Source organism: Stegostoma tigrinum, chromosome 25, assembly GCF_030684315.1.
Source record: "Stegostoma tigrinum isolate sSteTig4 chromosome 25, sSteTig4.hap1, whole genome shotgun sequence".
Taxonomy (NCBI): Eukaryota; Metazoa; Chordata; class Chondrichthyes; order Orectolobiformes; family Stegostomatidae; genus Stegostoma; species Stegostoma tigrinum.
The window spans coordinates 15,544,480-15,569,362 of NC_081378.1; the positions used below are offsets into that span (position 1 = coordinate 15,544,480).

The window sequence follows — 24,883 nt, forward strand, 5'->3', positions numbered from 1 at the left end:
ATCTTACAAAAGAACAGTGAATTTGCAATTATCCTGATCAATGTGCCTCTTGAACCCAACATATTGAAAATGCATTTGAACTGACAATTTGTCTCATTGCTGTTTGTGGCTCGTGGCTGATGGTAAATGTTTATTGCGATTCAAATAGTCATTATGCATGGAGTGCTGTGCCATGTATGAGAGAGATATGATTACAACACTTTGTGAGTGCAAGTCGTTTTTTCCACTTCAGGGGGATAAAGGTGACAAAGGCTTAAAAGGAGACAAGGGCCGTAGTGGTGAGAAGGTAAGGAGACATTAACACTGTTGTACTTTAACCATTTGGAACAGTTATGCACAAGGAAACTTCACAGAAGCACTGCAATACTGTCTCATGGTGAATCAGATTGAGGCATCCCCCACACAGAATCATGGAATAGTGGAACTGAGGTTCCTTATTTGTCTTGTCTCAGTCATACTTCAGGTAGGGAGAAGCAAGAGAAGATCTAGGACCTCCTCAAAGCAAGATACCAAGCTAAGCTTGAATACAAAGTCTCCAAAGGTTATTTCTAACTTGCTTTCATGAGGCCAGCAAAGGGCATTATTGGAAGTGACACTCAGAAGGCATTCTTTCAATATCTAAGACTGCGCTGTGCATGCTATTCTTTACTAGAAACTCTTTGAGCAATGCATCTATATTAAATATTTTTTATCTTTGTTTTCAAATCTTTCCATGGTCTCACTTCTTTCTATTTCTTTGACCTCTCCCAACCATACAGACCACTAAGAACTATAAAGTTCACAAATTCTGCCTTTATGCTCATCTCCTATGCTATACATTGTACTTTTAGCAGACATGCCTTGAGAAGGGTGGTTGTAAGCTCTGGAATTTCCTCATTAACCATTATAATCTCTTTTCTACCCCTTCAGAATGTAAATTGAAAACTACCTCCTTAGTGAAATTTTTTTTTGCTGAAGCTGACCTCTGCTTTATGTGTGCAATATAAAATTTTGTTTGGAAATGCCCTTATGAAATGACTGAAATGTTTCCCTGTATTAATGAAATTTCATAAAAGCAACATGTGGTTATTGAAATGAGCTACAGGATATCACAATTTTTGCCAAATCCTCCTGGTAGCTAGATGTGAAAAATTTTCTGGGTGTTCTCCTTTGCATTGCAGACAGTTAGCTGAAATCCGCATATCAAGAAGATGTGACACTATCCAAATTTACTTTGTGGAAAGCATCTAGAGCTAATGGGATTCTATTGCTGCTGCTATGACATGTGGCTTACTGAAGGATCATTAGCATTTTCCTTCAGAAGCGTGAAACAAGGATATTTCACTGAAAAACATCTGACTGCTTTTGAGTGAGTAACAAGTGTGGGGTTCAGTTATGTTGGCATGAAAGGGGTGCTGACAACAAGCTGGAAAGAGGGGCAACCTTGATTTGGTTGTTCGGCAACTCCCCAACAATATTTTTCAGCTCTCAAGTTCAATTCCCATCTGCTCCAGAGGTATGTAATAACCTCTCTGATCAGGTTGCTAATATTACAGATTTCAATAGACAAACCCATTGTCTTCTCACGCTTTCACTATTATGTGTTTTTGATGCTCTGAAATGGTTCAAAGTGATTCTAATGCTATTGCAACTGAAACAACTCCACATAGACAAGTATCCGTCACCAAGTCACCCTCTATTTACACAAGAATAAGTCCTTGACTTTAGCCATGCCTCATTGAGAGTCAGCTACCAGAGTTTCAGTATCTCTGACCCTGCCCTTTTTATATGTTAGCTAGAGCTCCCTTACTGGACCATATTAACAGCGCCAATCAGGCAATTCATTTTCTATGAGGTCCAGCTGGATGACCTTGTTACATTCACTACGAGAGGTTTGTGGACAATTTTCTAATTGAATATTATAACAAATGTGTATTTCTGTAAAGCAGTGAGTATTTAAGAATAAGCAATCCTAATAGGACAATATTTGTCTGGTGTACTGTTCACAACTATGAGTGGCACACACTTGGTATCCAGATGTGTATGCGTATTAGCCATAGCTTCACATTGGTAGTGTGAATAGCAGTCCTTTGAAGTCATTGAAGTAAGAATCCTGCACCTTAATATAATACAGGCACAAAATCTGGGCCAGCTCCCCTGTACGCTACTGAGGGATTGTTGCATTGCATTGTTTCATTTGATTCAGTCTGTCTGTTCTGGCTCTTGTGGCCTTTGAAGATGGTCATGTCATTATCTTACAAAAGAACAGTGAAGTTTGCAATTATCCTGATCAATGTGCCTCTTGAACCCAACATCATGAAAAATGCAAATGAACTGAAAACTTGTCTCATTGCTGTTTGTGGCATGTGGCTGATAATAAATATTTACTCTGTTTAGATAAGTCAATAAGTCATTGTGCATGGAGTGCTATACAATGTATAAGAGAGCTGTGATTACAACACTTTGTGAGTGCAAGTCATTTGTTCTGCTTCAGGGGGATAAAGGTGACAAAGGCTTTAAAGGAGACAACGGTCCGAGAGGTGAGAAGGTAAGGAGACATTAACACTGTTGTACACTGACCATTTGGAATAGTTATGCACAAGGAAACTTCACAGAAGCACTGAAATACTGTCTCATGTTGAATCGGATTGAGGCATCCCCCACACAGAATCATGGAATGATGGGACTGAGGTTCGCTATTTGTCTTGTCTCAGTCATACTTCAGTAAGGGAGAGGCAAGAGAAGATCTAGGACCTCCTCAAAGCAAGATACCAAACCAAGTTTGAATACTGTCTCCAAAGGTTATTTCTAATTTGCTTTCATGTGGCTAGCAAAGGGCATTATTGGATGTGACTCTCAAAAGACATTCTTTCAACACCTAAGACTGGCCTTTGCATGCTATTGTATGTTAAAAACTAAGCAATGCCTCTATATTAATTTTTAAAATCTTTGTTTTCAAATCTTTACATGGTCTCACTTCTTCCTATTTCTTTGACCTCTCTCAACCGTACAGACCTCTAAGAAACATAAAGTTCACAAATCTTGCCCTCTTGCTCATCCCCTGCATTATACGTTGTACTCTTAGCAGACATGCCTTGAGATAGCTGGGTTGTAGGTTCTGAATTTCCTCATTAAATATTATCATCTCTTTTCTCGTCTTCAGGATACTACTTCAAAATTACCTCCTTGGTCAAGCTTTTATTTGCCTAAGCTGACCTCTCCTTTATGTGGTGCAATGTAAAATATTATTTAGAAATGTCCTTTTGAAATGCCTTGAATGTTTCACTGTATTAATGGTGTTACATGAAAGCAACGTGTGGTTATTGAAATGATTGAAATGGGGATAACCCAATTTTTGCCAAATCCTCTTCGTAGCTAGATGTGAAAAAATTTCTGGGTGTTTTCCTTTGCATTGCAGACAGTTAGCTGAAATCTGTATATCAAGAACATGGGACATTATCCAAATTTACTTTGTGCGAAGGCAGCTAGAGTCAATGAGATTCTATTGCAACTGCTTTGAACTGTAGCTCACTGAAGGATCATTAACATTTTTCTTCAGAAGCATGAGACAAGGATATTTCACTGAAAAAACATCTGACTGCTTTTGAGTGAGGAACATGTGTGGTGTTCAATTATTTTGGCATGAAAAGGGTGCTGACAACAGGCTGGAAGGAGTGGCAACCTTGATTTGGTTGTTCGGCAACTCCCCGACAATATTTTTCAGTTCTCAAGTTCAATTCCCACTGCTCCAGAGGTGTGTAATAAACTCTGTGATCAGTTTGATTAGGAAATTTTGACAACATTGCTAATTTCGATAGACAAACCCGTTGTCTTCCTATACTTTCATTGTAATCCGTTATTGATGCTCTCACATCGTTCAATGTGATTCTAATCCCTACTCATGTATGCAAGGTGAAGAAAGTGAACTTAGGTTAGCTCTAACAAAGGCTACCTTTCTATTTAGGGATCACGAGGTCTTCCAGGACAAAGAGGACAGCCAGGGATTGGAGCTGAAAGGGTAACCTGTATTTTTTTTATATATTATCTGTTGAATTCAGATTTCACTTTGTCATTTCTGTATTACTGTGGGTGATGCAGTTTAAGGGTTTGTTCACTAAACTGCGAGTCAGCAAACAGCACAAATATTCCGTAAGACAATAAGATATAAAAACAGGGATGTGAAACAGATTATAAAGTAACAATTGTAACTTGTGGTCAAATGCTTTGCTTAAAGCAAGATGGGAAAAGGTCACCTATCCACCTAAACAAATTTTATTAAATTCACCAAATCTTTGCCAAATTGTGATCTTGTATTAATTAAAACTATTACAATTCCGTCTCTTTTAATAGTGAAGAGAAATTGATTGGTTACAAAAATATAAAAATATGGAATTAAATAGAGGAGTGTAGAGTTGAATAGGGACAATAACTGTGGTTTGGCTGTCAGCATGGCTGTTAAACATATATTGTCTTATTCTAAAGGGTGACAAGGGTGAACCTGGGCGGCCAGGAGAGTTGGGATTGAACGGTCTTCTGGGACAAAGGGTTAGTGTCTTTCTATTTCACAATGTTTTCCTAACACATGAGGAGTTGAAACCTAATGCATGTAAATATAAATACTTCAATAAAAGTCAATAATGATAACTCAATGTGGAAGAAACCTAAATAATTATTTACATTTAAAGGTAGTTCTGAGTGCTACACTGTAAAATGAAACTTGTTGCCACATCTAATAAAAGAGATGAAGATCATAAATGCAAAAGAAAATAAGGAATAAGGAATCATAAGGAAAATACGCAAGGGAGAAAGCAACTGAAGCATATTCTGATAGAATACAATGACATGAGTTAGCAGAAGGCATATATGAAGCATAAATACTAGCACTGACCAAAAGCGGCCTGCTTCTGTCTGAAAATCAGATGTAATGCTATGTCAAAGCTTGGTCTTTGAGCAAGAGCAAATAAATAATATTATTTTAAATTCTTATAAAAATTATATCAATTTAATCTCAATAGTTAGCAGGGTTCGTTATGAACAACTTTGCTGAAGGACAAAGACCCTAAGTGCTGGGCCCCACGCAGATTGAAGAAAATAACCTTCAGTAGACTTCAACGAGACTTTTATGCTGAACAAACTGAAGAACACTCCTCTGCTTAATTAACAATTGTACATATAAAGGTGTTGGAGTTTTCACTAAGTCTTTCTGTGTAAACTAGGGAGTGCGTGGACTTCCAGGCCTTCCAGGGTCCAAAGGCATTCCAGGAGAAAAAGGACAAAAGGTAGTCTTTTTAAGGTCTATTACTCATTACAGTCATGTTAAATAGTCTTAGGCTGGATTTTTGTAGAGTTGAACAGACAACAGTGCCATTTTAAAAAGGTGGTATCCACAATCTAGTATTGCCAAAACCCTACATCATGCTCTCAATTTTCACTGACATGGGATATGTCTAAATGTGTTTGCCTGTTGGCCTACAGAAGGCAGAGGAAAACCAAGCCATTCACATTTAATCTCTCAGTCAGTATTAAATTTTAGAGGGCCCCAGAAATCATTGGTGTCACTTAACTCAATAAGAGCCTAATTCACATCATGCCAAGCCAATGTGTTTGATCTTTGGATTCCTTCGGACCTCCAACTTAATCATGGGAGGATTTCATGCTGCAAGCTAACTGAGACGTGACGTCTTCCATGACTATGTAATCCTGGAGACCGTGTTTTCCAACAAGATGAGCTGCATTAAATCCAGCCCTTTGACATCAGTACTGTGACTGAGCATAGGACCAACAAAGTATCTCATGGGCTTCAATAAAATCAAAACACTGTGGATGCTGCAAATCTGAACTATAAACAGAAACTGGTGAGGAAACTTTGCATCTGAACAGGGAGAAATAGAATTAATGTTTCAAGTCCAACGTTACTCCTCTTCGGAACTCTGAACTTTGAAGTAAAGTCATTTAGGAATTATTAACAGACGCTTTCGGACCTTTTCCAGCACTCTCTGTTTTCACTTCATGGGCTTTATTAGCATTGCAATCCCAACAGATATTTAAAGTATTGGAAATACAATTCTGAAAATTAGGAAAATGTAACAAGTAAAACAAGCACAAGGACTGCAGCGGTTCAAGAAGGCAGCTCACCACCACCTTTTCAAGGCAACTAGGGGTGGGCAATAAATGCTGGCACAGCCAGCAATGCTCACATCCCACAAAATGAATTTAAAAAATACAAAAAGGATATCTTAAGAGGAAATCAGTTAACTTTTTCCAAGGAACACATTAGTATGACTCTGAGAAAGAATAAATGTCTGCTGAGATGTCAAGTACAAATTAATTCCTTTTCCATTTTGGATTAATTGTTCCCTTCCATTGGAAGTGTCCAATTATAAGTACTTAATGTGTTGGTATCCAATATCAAATAATAGCCGGTAGACATTTTTACAAAGAGCTGGGAGGAGGGGTATATATGGGCTGTGGATAATAGCTGCCAAAATTTATTCAAATCATGTATTGTGTGGTTCAGTGCCAGTTCCTGTACATCCACATTGTAATTTCTATGAAAACATGTTTTTGTCTGTGGGTAATGCCTTTTAAATGTAGCATTCTGTAACATTGGTATCATTAGAAATACATAAAACAAAGAAAAGATCCCTGGTAGGATTTAAAAAAATAAAATTAAACCTCAACTCCACTAAACTACTGGCACCAATAGAAAAAGAAAAAGTTTTCACTAAATCAGAATAAAAACAACACAACAGAAACACAAAGAAAAACTAATCCATGTATGTAGATAGAATCAGCTCTCGGGATAGACAGAAAGACACTGAATTAAGTAACTGCAGAGACTATAACTGATCAATTACAGAAAGACAGAAACAAGAGACTGATTGATATTACAAAGCAACAATTGAGAGAGACTAATCCATATAACTGCACAGGACAAATTATAAATCAAGGAGAGATATATCAAAGTAACTGTACAGCACAAATCACAACAGAAGAATCTACATCCAAAAGTGGAAGATAGGTTACAATTTTGGTCAGTCTCCTCATCATTCCTGAGAAGTTAACCTTACACCAATTGTTTCTATGGGTGGTGCATGCTGGAAATTATGTGGAAACTCTAATCCTTCAATGTTTCCACGTGTCTCATTTATGTATGCTAAGGAGGTTCCTGCCCAAGTTAGGTTGACAGAAAGCCATAGGGATAGTCACCTGCAATGCATCTTACAAAGCATTTAGCCGGCCAGCCTGTTCAACATTAATGGGCAAATCTGAACCTTAAATTGAATAAGATTAGGAATGATTTATTGATGTTGAACAAGGAACTACAGAATGTACATGTCATTTTTGAGAAATGCTGTTCATGAATGGATGCAAAGCGAGTGAGATTCAACTTCAGTAAGTTGCAAAATGAATGAAAGTGAGTGGCCACCAGATTTTCTGACCCATTGTCTATTTTGAAGGGGAAATAGCTCAGATAATATAAGCAAGGACTATTTTCTAAATGAGGAGAAAATTCAAAAGTCTGAAGTGCAATGAGACTTGGAAGTTCTAGTCTAGGATTCTCTCAAGGTAAGCTTGCAGGTTGATTCAATAGTCAGGAAAGCAAATGCAATGTTGGAATTTATTTTGAGAGGATTTGAATATAAAAGTAAGGATGTACCACTGAAACTTTATAAGGCTCTGGTCAGGCCACATTTGGAGTATTGCGTGCAGTTTGAGCCCCATATCTCAGGAAGGATGTACTGGCCCTGGAGCGGGTTTGCGAGAATGGTCCCAGGAATGGAAAACTTAACATATGAGGAACGTTTGAGGGCTCTGGGACTATACTCATTGGAGTATAGAAGGATGAGGGGATCTAATTGAAACTTTCAGAATACTGAATGGCCTGGACAAAATGGATGTTGGGAAGATGCTTCCATTGGTAGGAGAGTCTAGGACCTGAGGGCACAGTCTCAGAGTAAAGGGAAGACCTTTTAGAACAGCGATAAGGAGAAATTTCTTCAGCCAAAGAGTGGTGAATCTATGGAAGTCACTGCCACAAGAGGCTGTGGAGGTCAGGTAATTGAGTACATTTAAGACTGAGATAGATAGGTTCTTGATTATCAAGGAGATCAAGGGTTACGGGGAGAAAGCAGGAAAATGGGGTTGAGGAACTTATCAGCCATGATTGAATGGTGGAGCAGACTCGATGGGCCAAATGGCCTAATTTCTGTTCCTATATCTTGTGGTCTTATGGTATTTACATAAAACCAGCCTCAAATGTATAAGTTCTTTTTTGTAACAATTTACAAAATCTTATTGAGATCATCAGCATACATTATTGTTGCATGGTTTCAAGTGAACATCTTGAGAGCCATGTCAAAAACCCATTGTACTTGTACTCATATTTACACAACTTTTAAGATCATCCATACAACTGAAATGGTTTCCCCTCCTCATACCTCCTATTGCAATTGAGACCTGGAACTAGTTATTCAACATGATGCTATATCATTATCTTTTTTGCAAATCTCTCCGATTGCCACAGTAATTATTCTTGTACAAAACAGCTTTTGGAACTCTGATTGACGTGTTGCTCTGAGTCAACCACTTGTTCTCTGATGCTATTCTCAAAGCATCAATCATTGGTAAAATTCTCTTTGCCAAGCTTGCTTTTAGGATTTCTTTTATTCATCATGGTGAGAAAATGTAATTCTTACCCAGCTCGTTGACCGGGTCAGCATCAGGTACTTATCCATGTCAGCTATGGCATGGAGTCAAACTTTATTTACTTCTATCCTAGCAATGTGTCTTGGCCAATGCTCATTGGAATATTTTCATCTGTATCACTATGTTTTACATTTTTATTTGCTTTTCACACTAGCTTTAAATTGATTATAAGCTGGCAGTAGATGCTACATCCCATCCAGCGTATAAGGAATACATTATGAAAATTGCCACTATCAATCTATGTAAACGTAAATGGATCAGATTAATATTTGCCCTTTTCTTCTTAGCAGGTACTCGTAGGAACTGCACTGGATTTTTACCTGTCTATGTTATAGTAAGAAACCTAACTCCCTCATTATATTTTACCTCCTCGAGTAAGTCACCCCACAGCCTCATCTATTCCTTATTCCAAGGAAAGCAACCCTAACCTATCCAATCTTTCCTCATAGTTGCAATTTTCAGTCCCTGGCAGCAGGTAAATCTCCTCTGTACTCTTCCTTGAGTAATCTCAATCAAGCAATTATGCCCTTCCTGCAGTGTGCTGACCAGAACTGTACACACAACTTCATCTGTAATGTAAACTATGGCTTATGTAGTTCAGCATTTTACCTCTACTCTTGTATTCAATACCTTATCCAATGAAGGAAAGTATCTCATATGCATTATTTGTTGCCTCATCTACTGGCCCTGCTACTTTGAGGGACCTTTGGATATGTGCTCAAGATATCTCACTTTCTGTACCAATCTCAAAACCTACGTGTTTGGTTTGTTTGTCCTCGCCATGTGCATAACCTCCCACTTCTCTGAACTGAATTCCATTTGCCCTTTTCTGCATGCTCAATCAAATCATTGATACCTTCTTCCATTCAACTGCTGTCCTCTTCACTGTCATTCAACCAGTCAATTTTTAGTTTGTCTGCAAATTTCCGAAATTATGACATGCAAAATTAAAATCTCAAGCATTAATATTTAGATTTTAGATTTTCCTTTATTTTACTTTATTTAGCATCATTAATATAATGTTCCTGTTCAGATTTGCTACTTATCTACCTGATTTGTAATTCCTGGTTCCAAAAGAAGCACCATCATATTATCTGCCTGCACCAATATCCAGACTAGAATGCCAGTTAGGAAGTTTTATAGGCTCAAGGGGCTCTTCTTTGCCTATACATGTCCACTCTGGGATATGGCCACTTTCCTAAAGGTGTTACAAAATGTCCATGATTTGACACATACAACAGGATGTATATTCCACTTGGCTGAGCTGACGTGTCATCCTGTAGCCTTGCAAACCAGTTCTTACAATTAGAATAGTAGAAAGACTCACCAATATGTAATCAATCAGCTTCATTCCTTGTTCTGAAGTAAGAGCTATTTATAAGAGGCAGCTCCCAGTCAGACATTACACCTATGCAATTTTCAGTTTCCCAGACTTCTCCTGTCTTAGGTAATGCTGACTGCCTGTCTCAGGATCATCACCTTGCCCGCTCTTCTAAGTGTTGCTGACTGCCTGCCTCAGGTATGTTACCTTGTCTATTACTTAGATGCTGAGTTTTAAAGGTCAGAAGATGGGGTGGTACTACCTTCTACCGGCGGTGAGGGGATTGCGGATGGGAAAAGGACACCCTCCAAAGATGGGAAATTCTTCCTTCCCACAATTTAAAAAGTTGCTCAAAAAAAGCAGACTGTCCACTCCCATCTTCCTGCCAATGCCAACCCTATTATTGTATGCACAGAGTAATATTAGAGTAATTTGATCTTTTAATGAGCTCCATTGGACATTAATTAATTACTTACATATGGCAGATAGACTGCTAATCTTTGCACCCACCCATTCCCATAATCAGGGGATAGGTTCTGGGTAGATGGGAAAGTGCAGGCCACCCAAGTGACTTATTTTATATGCGTCACCACACCGCCCCCACACCCTAAAAATGCATCCAACACATCATTAAATATGTAGCCCATCGAGTTATTTTAATATCAAAGACCATTCTTCCTATCAAGTCTATCCCATCATTACAGACACAAACTTGTTGTGCATTGTAATATCATAGAAGTAGCTGCATTCTTTTGGTCACGTGTGTTATCAGGTTATCAACCGTTGAGCAAGTTTATGTTATAAGGCAGGATTTTTCACCTTCTTGCAGCCAGGTGTAAAGTTTTACATGTTGTCAGAACCATGGGTCAGAACCTTGAATTACTATGAGCATCTTAATTTGTAATGTCAAAATGGCTTTTACAACAGAGACCTGATATAGTCAAGCAGTTTGAGATGTAAATTAAGTGACATGTAGGGAGTGAAGGACCGATGGAATGTCACACCTAAAGATATGAAGGGTATTTCAAACAACCTATCAAAGGGGAAAGAGGCAGGTCAAAACAGACTGGATTATAATCTCTTGTGCCTACAAGGATAATGACAGGCTGAAGACCTCCTGCTTAACAAAAAAACCCCGCTGTGATGATGTCCTAAACTGCAGACACATTTTGTGTTTTATTTTTTAAAGAATATGCATGGACATAGGTTAAAAAGTTAGTTTCAACATGACAGGAATGTACGAGTGCAACTGAGGTTCTTGTTTGTACCAGTGGTCTGATATACCTGTGTGTACTAGCTTGGACTTGAGCATTAACATTCTATGACGATTACTGCCAAACCCTGTGTTGCGGGTAAAGGGACAATCTTACTTTGAGTGCCAGAAGTCAACAAGCTAGCAGCCAGTCAAAAAGAAGCACGACAACCAGAGGCCTGTCTCTCCCCTTTAATGCTGGAATATCAGCCAGGTTCAAAAGAAATCAGAACAGTATCTTAGCCAGCCGGTAAAACTTAGAGAAATTGACTGCGACTACCAACATAAATGGCTACTGGCAACCTCTACTGCAATGGCTGCAATGTTCAACACTCCAACCTTCACAAAAATTCAGAGACTGATCCACATTTCTGTTTATTTAAAAACTTCTATCTTTTTGAAAATGCTTCTTATTTCTAATGTGTTTATGCCATTACTAATCCCCCTCACATCTGGTAATTAATAAATTCATTCTTTGTAAACTCAAGAAATCCTGATTAAATTGGATCCATTTAAAACATAAATTAATTTCCGTCTATGAGAAGGGTATGCATTAGAGAAGGGATAAGTATTTAAAATGACCTTGCACCTAGCCAGCAGGGTGGGTGAATAAAGAAGGAGAGCTGGTTCATCCATCCTTACCCAGGAGTGTAATGATTTGGGTATCCCATCTGGAACTGTAACAAATTGGGGAACTTTCCACAGGGCCCGGACAAAATAATGTCTAAAAGGGACTCTACTTGATTTTCCCATCGCTAACTTAAATGGATTTAAAGTGTTTTGGCTCCATTGTAAGTGACTAACCGTCCATACCAGATTTATTTTTTGAGTCCCTACACTGAGATGTTTAAACATGCTCAAGTGCAAAAAATAAGAAAACCTGCTCCACACATTGTATTCACTTGGGAATCTTGCAGCTTTCAATATTCAGACTGTCACTTTTGTAGCTTGAGATCAAACATACAACCTTGTTCTTCTGTTCCATTAAATAATGCCTGCCTGACAGCTCGCATTATATCCAATGCACAGTCCCTTAGATGGATTCCATGGACCAGGAGGGTGGGAAAGGTTGCAGCACGGTCAGGAGGCCAAACAGCATCTCAGAAAACATGGGCCTCAAGAATGGGACAGCAGCAAAACAGTATCAAGTTAGGCCAATTACTGGAAGCTCCGTGCTGGAGGCTGCAAATGCTGTTTTTCCAAAAGTCCAATGGACAGCAAGGAGTCAGTTCCCTGCAGCAGAGTGGGCTAGCAAAATCAGGCTGACAGCTGCTCACTATTTAGGGCTTGATTGTGAGGATCAACAGCATGAGTGCACATTTGGCCATTAGATGTCCAAAGGATCAGCTAAAGACTTGGAGTAAAGGACTTACACTGAGGAAGATTCAGAATCACAAGCTTTCAATGCTGCTGAGAGGAAGACATTTCTGCTTTCCATTATTTATCAAACAAGTCTGTGATACTGATGATTCAAACAAGGAATTAAGTTATCAGTGGTTCTTTTGGTTTTGGAGTGTCATGCAAAGGTCAGCCACACTGAGGAATTTGTTTCTTTTAGCATGGTTTTCTTTCATGTGTGTACGTAAATAGTGTTGCCTATTCTATAAAGGATCACTGAATTTGAATTTCCATACATTCAACACAGGATTGTGTTTTGTGAGCAGGACAATTTGTAGTTATTCCTATTTGTCTGCTGCCATTCTTCTTATAGGTGGTAAAGGTGACAAGCAAGAATTGCTGCTGTGCTAAGCTCCATTGTGGCTATAACAAGGCCTCCATTGTGAGACCCAAGGCTAGTCTGAAATTGGTCTTCATTATTATTTTGTTCAGCTATTGAGCCGCCACAGTTAGATTTTCTGTCTGCTGAAGGTGAGCAACTTCCTGAAGTGGCCCAAAGCGAAGTCCCAGAGTGGCAACAATTGCGCAGAGGGAGGAAAGTAAGTGTGGGTACTATGGGTTTGTCGGGGTGTTTCTCCCATAGCCGATTGCCCCATGAAGTGACAGAAGTACAAAGAAAGAGAGAATAGAAAAAGACAGTTACAGAAAGCCACTTTTCAAAAGATGCAGGTTTAGCTTTTTCTGGGGCAATGGGATCAGCAGTAATGGACAGGAAATACAGATTAATACAACCATCCCTGCGATGACTGCAATGGGTGGAACTTGTTCATTTTAACCATGCGTGCTTTGGGATGTTGTGCTACCCCCGAGACCCCACACAGTCAAGAATGTTGTCAAAGCCAGGATTCATCCAATGTTGTTAAATCTGGAAATAGCGCAAACCTTTTGATCAATATGCACGTGAACATAAACAGCATCATTCCTTGCCTCATATTAGTCACCTTTTTATTTCTGATTTCACTCTGCAGGGTTCTAAGGGTGTACCTGGACTCACTGGTTTTAAAGGGGCCACTGGTTTACCTGGAAAACCTGGATCCCTTGGACCACAAGGGCCTCAAGGACCTAAAGGTGAACCTGCAGCAAAGGTAGGATTGGTAATGGGCAAAATAACTGATTACATTTCTGAACATTCCCAGTTTTTGCTTTTACTTTTGATTTTGATTTAAAATTGATTTTACTTTTGTATTGCATTTCTGTGTTAAATTTCCTTTTACTTACTTTTCTGAAGAAAGTAAAGCCACCTTGACTGAGTTTGCTAATGGATTGTATTTGCAAACTGTATACATTAAAGAATGCATTTCATTTTAAAGCTGTAACACCTAAACAATATTTGGCCATGCTTACTATGAAAATCTTCTTTACAAAGTAAATTCAAGGCAACAATCAATGAAAATTAACGTGGAAATTCATTGCTCATCTTAAAAATATTATGTGAGCAGATAATAACGAGAGAAAAAATATTCTATCATAAATATCTAACTTCAATTGAAATACATGTTGAAACAATTCCAATGTAGAGAATAATTGGTCAGTGAGTCTACCCCAAGGAGATTTAATTTTAATTCATTCATGGGATGTGGGTGTTATTAACTAGGCCAGTATTTATCACCCAAAGGGCAGTTAAGAGTCAAACCTCATTGCCATAGATCCAGAATCATATGTAAGCCAGACAAGATTCCTTTCCCTAAAGGATATTAGTGAAACAGATGGGTTTTTCCTGACAATCAGCAATGGTTTCATGGTCATAATTAGACTTTTATTTGCAGATTATTATTGAATTCAAATTCCACTATCTGCCTTGGCAGAATTTGGACTCAGATACACAGAACATTGCTTGGGTGTCTGGATTAATAATCGAGCAATAATACCACTTGGTCTTCATCTACCCCCTATCCATACATGAGGTCCTGTTAAAAGTTCTTATAAAGAAGGGAATAGTTAAGTCCAAGAACTGATTTGTCCTGCATCTGAGGGATTGTAGACTTTTCCTGAACTCTTGCAGCAGCAATACTGAGACAATGGATGATTCTCATTGTTCAAGACACTCCTTACTTCTATAAAAATTCTTTGGGAGCAGACTTTGTCAAAGAGGATCAGTTGATGGAAAACCCTTTCTGCCTGGTTAAGTAATCGCTGTACTCTTAAAGAATCTGCTTTCCAAAGATAGCAGTTCTCGGCAAAGCTTCCAAAAGAAGAATAGCACTCCCAACAATAGTTGTGCATAAGAATATTTTGACACTAAATTCTGGGTTTCATTTTTCTAAGTTGATACAATTACAGTTAAGGCAATGTTTAATTTATAATGGAACATATTAGCATGTAAGGCTCGAGTTATCAATTCACAAACTGAAGATGGATCAGCAAGTTAACGAATGCTTTGGGGCATATTTATTCATAAGTCCACACAAAAACCCTTTGCCGCTTGCAGGACAGAATATGATATTGTCAAGTGATACAATCTCACTACTATAGATTTTAAATGCAAATTATAAAATTATTTGAAATTGCAATACAGTGTCAAGTAATGAGTGCTACAGTGGAAGTACATTTGTGTAAGGGCATGCACCAGGGCTGTCTAAACCTATTTCACATCAGAGTATTGTCAAGGCTTTCACCTGATCTGAACAAAAGTCTCAAAGATGAAGAGAAATCTGCTTAATTAATTTTTTCATGTCTTTCATATTTCTCTGGTGTGGTCTTTTTACAGATCCCTATTATGAGCCTGCACTCTCTCACTACTACGTGATTATGTCTTTTACCACATTCCTTCCTATGTAACCTCTCTCAATTCGCAACTTCCTTGCCCTCCTACATTTGTTCCTAATCAACATTACTCAACTTCTGAAATATATTTTTTCCTTGAAGTTTCCCCTCAGTTGTGGTTCATGCAGCCCTTTAGTCTGTAGTAATTTATCACACTTTTTGTTTTTGCCCCTTTTTTGTCCACTCAACCTGGGATAGGCTGGCATCAATTTCTGCGTTGTTTAATGAAGTTTTTCTTTGATTAATTAGCCTTTCTAGTTGGCATAAGGCTAGATGATTGAAGCAACTTATCGATCAAATTCTGCACCCTCTCCTCATTTTTAGTGGGGTTCTCCACCAGCAGGTCAGCATCTCAATTTTAGCCCTATTAAGTCCATTAAGTGAGTACTGGAATTTAGACATAAGCATTATCAAAAAAATCTTTTCCAGCTTCAGGATCTCATCTGATATTTCTTATAAACCCAAGCTAATGCATAACTGATCTACAAAAATCAGAATTGCTCAACAACTCAGCAGGTCTGGCATCATCTGTGGAAAAGGAAAAAGAGTTAATGTTTTGCATCCAAAGACTTTATTTCAGAACTGATTGTAGCCCATAGCCCACTTCAGACTCCTTCCCAGAATCAACAAACAGCACTGGTCAGGCAGACTTATTATTTCTGCCTCCTCCTGCCCCACAGAACTCATCTCTTCCTAATACTACTTGATTTTTTCCCCTATGTCCAGTTACTTCTCATATATATGCCTAATTCTTCTTTCTCTTTACGCCAGTTTCAGAATTTCCAGTTCATAGGTTCCAAATGCCTCCTGCAATACCTTTACATGTCCATCTCCCATGTGGTCAGTCTCAGGGTTCTTTGCTTCTTTCTGGAAAAAAGGCCTTAGCCATTCACATCCTCTGCCTGGCTAAGTTCATCCTCACTTTGAACAACTTCTCCTTTAACTCACCTTACTTTCTTCAAGTTAAAGAGGTGGTGATGTGTACCTTCTTGGACCTCAGTTATGCCTGTCTCCTTGTGGACCATTTCTTGTTCAGTCCTACTTTGGTTCCCAACCATAACTCTTTCTCTGGTACATCATAAGTGATATCATCAGTGGTGCTTCTCTCTCATCTGGAATTGAAAATATTTATCAATTTTGCTTCCAGTTTGCATCCTGCTCTCACCTTCACCTGGTCTATCTCTGACACCTCCCTTTTCTTCTTCAACATCTCTGTTTCCATTTCTGGGCATAGGCTTGCCACTAGTATCTATTTCAAATCCACTGCTTCCCAGAGTTACCTTGTCTATACATCCTTACACTCTGATTCCTGTAAAGCCTCTATGCCATTCTCCCAGTTCTTCCATCTCTGTTATATCTGTTCCAATGATGCCAGATTCAACAAATGGACCTCCAAAACATCCTCGTTCTTCATCAGTTCTGCACTGTCATGGTTGGCAAGGACTTCAGCCATGTCTGACACATCTTCCCACTTCAGCCCCTCTCTTCCTTCCCATAATAATGACAGGGCTGCCACCATCATCCATATCCAAAGGATCATAAACTACCGTTACCACCATCTCCAATGGGATACTACCAGCAAACACACATTCTCCTTCCCTCCCTTGTCAATTTTCCGCTGGGGCCATTCACTCTGGGACACCTTCGTTCACTCCTCCTCTGCTCCCGACACCACCCTACATTCACACTGCACTTGCCCATGCAATCGCAGAAGACATAAGACCTGTCTGTTTACTTCCTCCCTCCTTACTATCCAAGACCCCAGATATACCTTTGAAGTGAAGCAGCATTTTACCTGCACTTCACTCAATCTAGTCTACTATATTTGCTGTTCACAATGTGGTTACCTCTCTACTGGGGAGATGAAGCAGAGACTGGATGACTGCTTTGCGGAACACTTACATTCTGTCTGCAGAAATGACCCTGAGCTTTCAGTTGTCTCTCTGAACCTGAAATATTAACTTGATTTCTCTTTCCACAGATGCTGCCAAATCTACTGAGTTGTTCCAACAATTTATATTTTGTTTCAGTTTTCCAGCATCCACAATTTTTTTTTGTTTGCTTTGCGCATAATTGAAGAAGCTGGAAAATGTAAATTGAGTGCTGGACTCAAACTTTAAAAAAGCTAAGGTACAGAATTTTGAGCAGTTTTCTCAATGCAGAACCATTTTATTATTTTGAAAATATAAAATTTCCTAAACGTATAAACATGAAAGACAAGTAAATAAAGTGAAACATTTACAAAAGTATGGTAAGGTTTGATGGACCACTTCCCAATGCAGCTTTGCTAAATTATGATTAATAGCTAATAGTCTCGCTTATTTAAATATATGAAAGGTTTTTTCATGCTTGCTGTTGATCTTCATGTACTTCAGAAGGAATGGAAGGTGGAACATTAGAATATGATTATAAAAACACAGAAAGCTATGAGGGAGGTTGGTAAAGAATGATAGATAACTAAGTAGGTTCACACAGCTTAATCACTTAAAATTTATACAATTTCAAATAGACTTCATTTTTAAACACAAATACATCAATTGAAACAGCCGAGTGTATATAATTTGAGTCAAGATGTGGAAGAACTTTCGATGACGTAAGACTTTGAATATGTTAAAGATTTTTTAAAATGTTGAGCAAGATATAAAAACTTTAGTTAGCCATTTTTCTGCTAGCACCAAGGGAGTCATTGTTATTCCATTATCTAAGATTTCTTGTCTTAGTTGGACAATATAGAATTAACCCCTCTTTCTGAGAAGAAAAAAGATGACTGAACACAAGCTCTTGACCACCATCAAAGGACTTCACATCCTATTGAAAATCTATGTGGATATTAGGGGAGATTAAGGTTATTCTCTGATGTATATAGTCTATGATTGAATAGCTTGCTCAAATTCACAGTCTATTGTTACATATGAAGACGATCCACCATTGGTGAAGAAGTAAGAAAATTGATGGTATTCGTGGGATTATATCTTAGAACATATCAACCCCTTAAGCAAAAAAGCTGAAAAATATACAACATACCAAAATATTTAAACATAAATGATTGATTGAATTCTTCCTTTTATTTACAGGGTGAAACAGGAAAGAGGGGGAGAACACGTCGTGGAATGAGAGGACCTCCAGGGATTTCTGGGCTAAAAGGAGATCAGGTTAGTAAGTGTCTTATAGATGACTAACTTGTTAGAGTAGATTTGTAACTCAGGTTGTGGATGGTGTGGTTGGTTGGCTCGCTGAGCTGGCTCATTGTTCCACGGATGTTTCATTACCCTGCTGGGTAACATCATCAGTGCAGCCTCCGATGAAGCGCTATTGTGTTTTCCCACCTGTTACTTGAACTCTGGTGTCCATTCGGCTGGATTACCACACTTCCAGTTTTCCTTTGCAGTGGAGTGTATATGGGGCCGAGCTCTGTGTTTATTGATGGCTTTCTTAGTGGAGTACCAGGCTTCTAGGAATTCCCGTGCCTGTCTCTGCTTTGCGTGTGCCTGGATCCTGGCATTGTCCCACTCAAATTAGTGCTTCTCCTTATCCGTGTGGATAGAGATGACTGAGTATTGGTCGTGTCTTTTTGTTGCCAGTTGATGTTTGTGTACCCTTGTGGTTAATTTCCTTCCTGTTTGTCAATGTCTTGTTTGTCACATTCTCTGCAGGGAATCTTGTATATGACATTGGTCCTGTCCATAGTGGGTAGTAGGTCTTTGGTTTGGATGAGCATGGGAATTCCTAGAAGCCTCGTGCTCCACTAAGAAAGCTAGTAATAAACACATAGAGCTCAACCCATACACACTCCACTGCGAAGGAAAACCGAAAGTGAGGTAATCCAGCCTGACGGATACCAGAATTCAAATAACAGGCGGGGAAGCACAACAGCGCTTCATTGGAGGCTGAACTGATGATGTTACCCAGCAAGATAATGAAATGTTTGCGGAACAACAAACCAACCAACCATAACGTCTTATAGATGAGTTACCAGTGATGTCGCTGTCACAGCATGCAATACCTCAGTTGTGGCCAAGTTAAAATGAGTACATCTCCAGTTCATCAGTTACTGTGCTTATCATCAGTGGTGACTGCCATTTCAAGAATAAATGAGAAAGAATTAATTCAAACAAGCCGTATTGTTCCAATCCAACAGAACAAAGGTACACAGTCTAGTAGAACAAAAATATGTAATTGAGGATAATTCTGACTTGCAAAAATAACAAGAATCTCAAAAAGATGGAATGCCCATAATATCTCAAGATAGAATGTATTTTGTCAACATACCTTCATTATGCAGTACCTGGATAAACTTCCAACAGAAGTAAGGACAGAAAGAGATTGGGATTATGACGGTAGGTATAGGATCATCGATATTCAGCACTGAAGGATCAGTGAAGCCACAATCAAATGAGCTGGTCAAATCCTGATGAAGCTAGTTACCAAATAAGCAGTGGATAGTGAGGAAACTGACACAAGGAAATAACTTACTATCCTTCAACTGTACCACCTGATGCAGCCACATCAGTCCAGGATGGCATTGGTAGAAGTAACAATTAAACAGTCCTTGTGAAAATAAGTCTTTCAGTGTGTTTTATGGCATTATCACTGTGCCAAGTAGGTCAAACAAAGACATATTTGACATTCTAAAATTAGGCAGCAATGAAACTCAGTGATTCAACAACAGAATTACACACCACCATAACTTATACTTCATGGCTCAGAACATCTTACACTCTTTAATCAGCAATAAGCTGAGACCAGTTTTGCTCCATAAAGCGTGCTGAAGGACTTGTCACAAACAGGATTTGGTTGATTCTACTCTCTATTAGAAATGGCTGAATGCATGGGACAACAAAGGCTATGGGTCATGACAATATCTGGTTATAGTCCTAAAGACGTGCACAAATGGAGTTGTACCCCGTGTCAAGTTATTCTACAACAAATATGGCCCTAACATCTCCATGATGCTTAATATGATGTAATATGTCCTACCTGCAATATTGTCCAGTCACTCCCTAAATCATCATTAAAATGAAGGACAGAATCTTAAATAGTGCCATTGAATGACCTCTAAAGAATTAACTTTCAATGCAATTGCAGCACTTGGGTAATGTGACTTCAACAGAAACTTCAGAAAAAGATATAAACATTGTTACATCCCGGTGAGAAATGGGAATCAGCACCCTTTTTTTGAAGCACCATTTGATCAGGCACAACAAATTTTTCCATTTTCTTTCTGGCCTGCAGTTATCTCACTTTGATTAAAATGTAGTTTTCTATAGAACAAATTATCAACGTTTTGTTGATTGAAAGAAGAATTTTGTGATCTACTAACTTTTACTTAAGTAGTAAAAATGTGGCATCAAATATATACACAAACACAGGTTATAAGTTTTAAACACAAGATTATCAGTAGAAACAGAAAAAAAATTAAAAATTATGCAGTTTAAAGAATTCTTAGGGTTCTTGAGGTGTTACAGATAAAGACCACTAAGAGTTTGCTAAATACCCCAGCAATAACACCTTGGTTTTTCCTATTTGTCATAAGCTGAGTTGAAACTTCCATCCAAAAACTATTGTTACAAACATAATACTGGGTCTTCTGCAATAGGTCATTCACCCTTTTTAGGGTGGAGGTTAGATAGACCTTAGGCTTAGGGTAAAAGTTCGGCACAACATTGTGGGTCGAAGGGCCTGTACTGTGCCGTACTGTTCTATGTTCTGTGTTTGTTCAAAGACTGTGGGTGTTATTGGTAAGGCCATTGGGAGTTCAGGGCAAAGAATAACTGCCATTCCTCCAGATGAATATAGCATGTGAACAGAGTTACAAATACTGTTCATGCAGAAAAAAATTGAAAAACAGGATTTTAAATTTGTCATGTCCATCATAGATGTGACCAAATTCATCTCATCTCCCGTGTCCTCATTTACAAATGCACCAGCATCCACATCCATAGGATCATTAACTGCCATTTCTGCCACCACCCAATGGGATGCCACCATCAGACACATATTACCCTCCTCTCCCTTGTCAGCATTCCACAGGGACTGCTCCCTCCAGGACACCCTGGTCTACTTCTCCTTCGCTCCCAACACATCCTCACAGCGCCTAGGCATTTTACTGTGCAATCGCAGAAGATATAATACCTGTGTATTTACTTCCTCCCTCCTCACCATCCAAGGCCCCAAACATACTTTGCAGATGAAGCAACTTTTTACCTGCACTTCACTCAACCTAGTCTACCTTATCTGCTGCTCACAATGTGGTATCCTTTACAATGGGGAAACAAAGTGCAGTCTGGGATGGGGGCTGCTTTGCACAACACCTGGATCTGTCTGAAAAAACTCCGCTTCCAGTTGTCTGCCACTTCAACACATCACTGTGTTCCCTGGCCTGTGTCTTTGTCTCAAGCTTGCTGCACTGCTCCAGTGAAACTTAATACATGCTGGAAGAAGAGCACCCGAGTTTCTGCTTGGGAACTTTGCAGCCTTCGCGACTTAATATCAAGTTCAGCAATTTTAGGGCTGAGGCCATGTTCTTACTCCAACCCCCATATACCAGGTCTTGACATCACGTGGAGTGCTACCATACACAACCCATTGTCAGCTACTAATAGCCCCGTGAGAATGTATTCATTCCCTAGACTGACCTTTAACCTCTCCTTTGTCAGTACAACTGTTTTTCTCTCTCTTTGGGCTGTATCTCCACCTATCATTTACCGTCACTCCGCCCCACCCCATCTTCTGCATAAGTATTAACATTTTCCTAGCCACCATCAGTTCTGAAGAATGGTCATAGAATCAGACATGTACAGCATGGAAACAGACCCATCATCCAACTCATCCATGCTGACCAGATATCCTAAATTAATCTGGTCCCATTTTCCAGCATTTGGCCCATATCCTTCTAAACCTTTCCTATTCATATACCCATCCAGATGCCATTTAAATGTTGTAATTGTACCAGTCTCCACCATTTCCTCTGGCAACTCATTCCACACACTACCCTCTGCATGAAAAAGCTGCCCTTTAGGTCCCTTTTAAACCTGTCCCTCTTACTTTAAAGCTATGCCCTCTAGTTTTGGACTTCCCTACCTGGGGAAAAGACCTTGATTTTATACCCTATTCATGCCCTGTCCATCCATCCTTTCTTCAGAAGGGTCTAGGCCCAAAACATCAGCTCTCCTGCTCCTATGATGCTGCTTGGCCTGCTGTGTTAATCCAGCTCTACACTTGTTATCTCGGCACTTGTTTCCCTTATTTCCTTCACACCCATGATTCTTTCCTCAGTAAACACTGATGAAACCATCATCTTACTCTTAATGTAGCTAATAGAACCTCTTGAGATTATCTTTAACCTTATCTGCCAGATCCATCTCATATCCTCTTTTTGCTCTTCTGGTTTCCCTCTTAAGAGTGCTCCTACACTTTTTATAGTCATCTAGGGATTCACTTGAGCCTGATAGCTTAAACCCAATTTATGCCTTCTTCGTTTTTTTCTGACCAGAGCTTCAATATCCCTGGTTGGCCAGGGATTCCTAAACCTGTCAGCTTTTCCCTTCACCCTAATGGGGAAATACTGTCCCTGGACTCCTGATATCACACTTTTAAAAGTTTCCCATTTGCCAGTCATTCCTAATAAAGTCCAGAGTGACGATCCCCATCTTATTTCCAAATTCTAACCATATGGTCCTACTTGATGATGCCTTAAGAATATCCTCCCTAAACACTGTTGTTATGTCCTCCCTTATCAAAAAGGCAACTCCTGCTCCTCACTTACTTGTACATCCGCAGCTTCTGTATCCTGGAACATTGAGCTGCCAGTCCTACCCTTCTCTCAGCCATGTTTCTGTTATGGCTATAATATCCCAATCCATGCTGTGAGCTCATCAGTCTTACCAGTCAGGCCGCGTGCATTGAAATAAATGCACTTTAAACCAGAAGTCTTCTCATTCCCTTTATTGTGCCCCTGGCTATCCTGAATAGTAAACTATTTTAACAGTAAACTTTTAATGTATTTTCCCTTGACTTCTCAATGGCCCCTCTTTTATTCAGAGTCCCACTCCTCTGATGTTGAAGGACAAAGTTCAAGAGGATAATAATGGGCAAAGTTCAAGGGACAGTGATGCTGCAGTATAGGTAGAGGGAGAACAGGCAGCAAACTGGTGATGCGGGACTGGAAGGTTCAAGCAGGGACATAGGGCTGGAGAATATCACAGAACATGAAGAAAGAGGCCGAAGGAAGATATGAAGATGTGAGTGCACCAGAAACAAATACAGTTTTTTGAGAACGTAGATGATGCATGTATGTAATTAGGAGCAAGAACCATGACTGAAACTTTACCTCAGCATAGGGCGTTGCTGCTAACCATGAACCTCTTCCATTTCCCATGTCAGGATCAGCTAACTCAGTACACATTAAGGATTGTAAAAAAGGCCTCATTCCAGATTCTTGTGTCTGTTATATAATGCATTTACTGCTAGAATCAACAGTGGTGCCAACTTGATTATCTTTTATAACATCACATAGAAGAGTTTACTGCTCTTTTTGTTGTGTGATTAATAACAAATTGATAACCAAGTGTTATTAGCATTACAATGAGGATTGAGCACAAAGTACTTGCAAAAGGGACCGGTGCTTTGTTCTACTTCATTTCAAACTGACTTCCATTGCCGATATAGATATATTTTATGACAATGACCCATGTGACTATAAGTATGGTGACCTATATGACAAGTTATTAAGGTATACACTTTTCAGAGCTTTCATGGTGTATAATACATGGAGCAGAAAGTCAGTCTCTGTTGAATGCCTCAGGCAAAAAATCTCTCAACATCACCAAGAGTTCAGAATTTCAAATTCCTATTTACTTTTAATTAAACATTCGGGGTAATGTAAAACACGAAAGGTGAGGAAGAGAGAAGGAGAAGGCTAAATTAAATTAGATTTAGAAGGGAATACAGAACGCTTCTCTCTTTAATTATATCCAGAATTACTCTTACGCACTTTTGGAATCTATTAACCACCACTGGCAAATCACTCGTGTTTTCCAGTTGATTAATTTACATGCAAGACCCATTGCAGGCAATGTGGATCGTAAAAGGTGAGAGAGAGGTAAGGAGAGAGCAAGGGAGCTAAATAAAATGGAGTTGGAAGGGAAGATAAAGCGCTCAAGCCCACTGCAGTGTCCACCGCTCTCTAAAGGTGAATATTGTGTACTCCCTTACAAAGGGCATCTGGGCATGAACATAGCCATAGAAAAGGGGCAAGAACCCTTCTCTGAAATACAAAGTCCAGTGAGCATCACCTGCCCTCAACTGACACTTGAGCTTCAGAGATAATACGAGCTGCAGATGCTGGAGAATCTGAGACAACAAGGTGCAGAGCTGGATGAACACAGCAGGCCAAGCAGCATCATAGGAGCATACCATTAGCTTCAAAACCCTGCAGCCCAATGGTATCAATGTGGACTTCA

General features: G+C 39.2%; 1 protein-coding gene across 11 annotated transcripts in view; it reads left to right on the forward strand.

Annotated features, from left to right (window-relative positions):
• Nucleotides 1–24,883, forward strand: part of LOC125463397 (collagen alpha-1(VII) chain) — a 377,348-nt gene that overhangs the window by 280,382 nt on the left and 72,083 nt on the right. For 8 of the 11 annotated variants that reach the window (XM_059654498.1, XM_059654507.1, XM_059654500.1 and 5 more), the window contains 7 exons: nt 233–286; nt 2,474–2,527; nt 3,944–3,997; nt 4,462–4,524; nt 5,196–5,258; nt 13,628–13,744; nt 18,497–18,574. In XM_059654498.1, coding sequence (XP_059510481.1) covers nt 233–286; nt 2,474–2,527; nt 3,944–3,997; nt 4,462–4,524; nt 5,196–5,258; nt 13,628–13,744; nt 18,497–18,574 — 483 coding nt within the window. The remainder of the gene's footprint in view (nt 1–232; nt 287–2,473; nt 2,528–3,943; nt 3,998–4,461; nt 4,525–5,195; nt 5,259–13,627; nt 13,745–18,496; nt 18,575–24,883) is intronic. The other 3 variants (XM_059654505.1, XM_059654504.1, XM_059654506.1) reach the window with 3 other exon arrangements.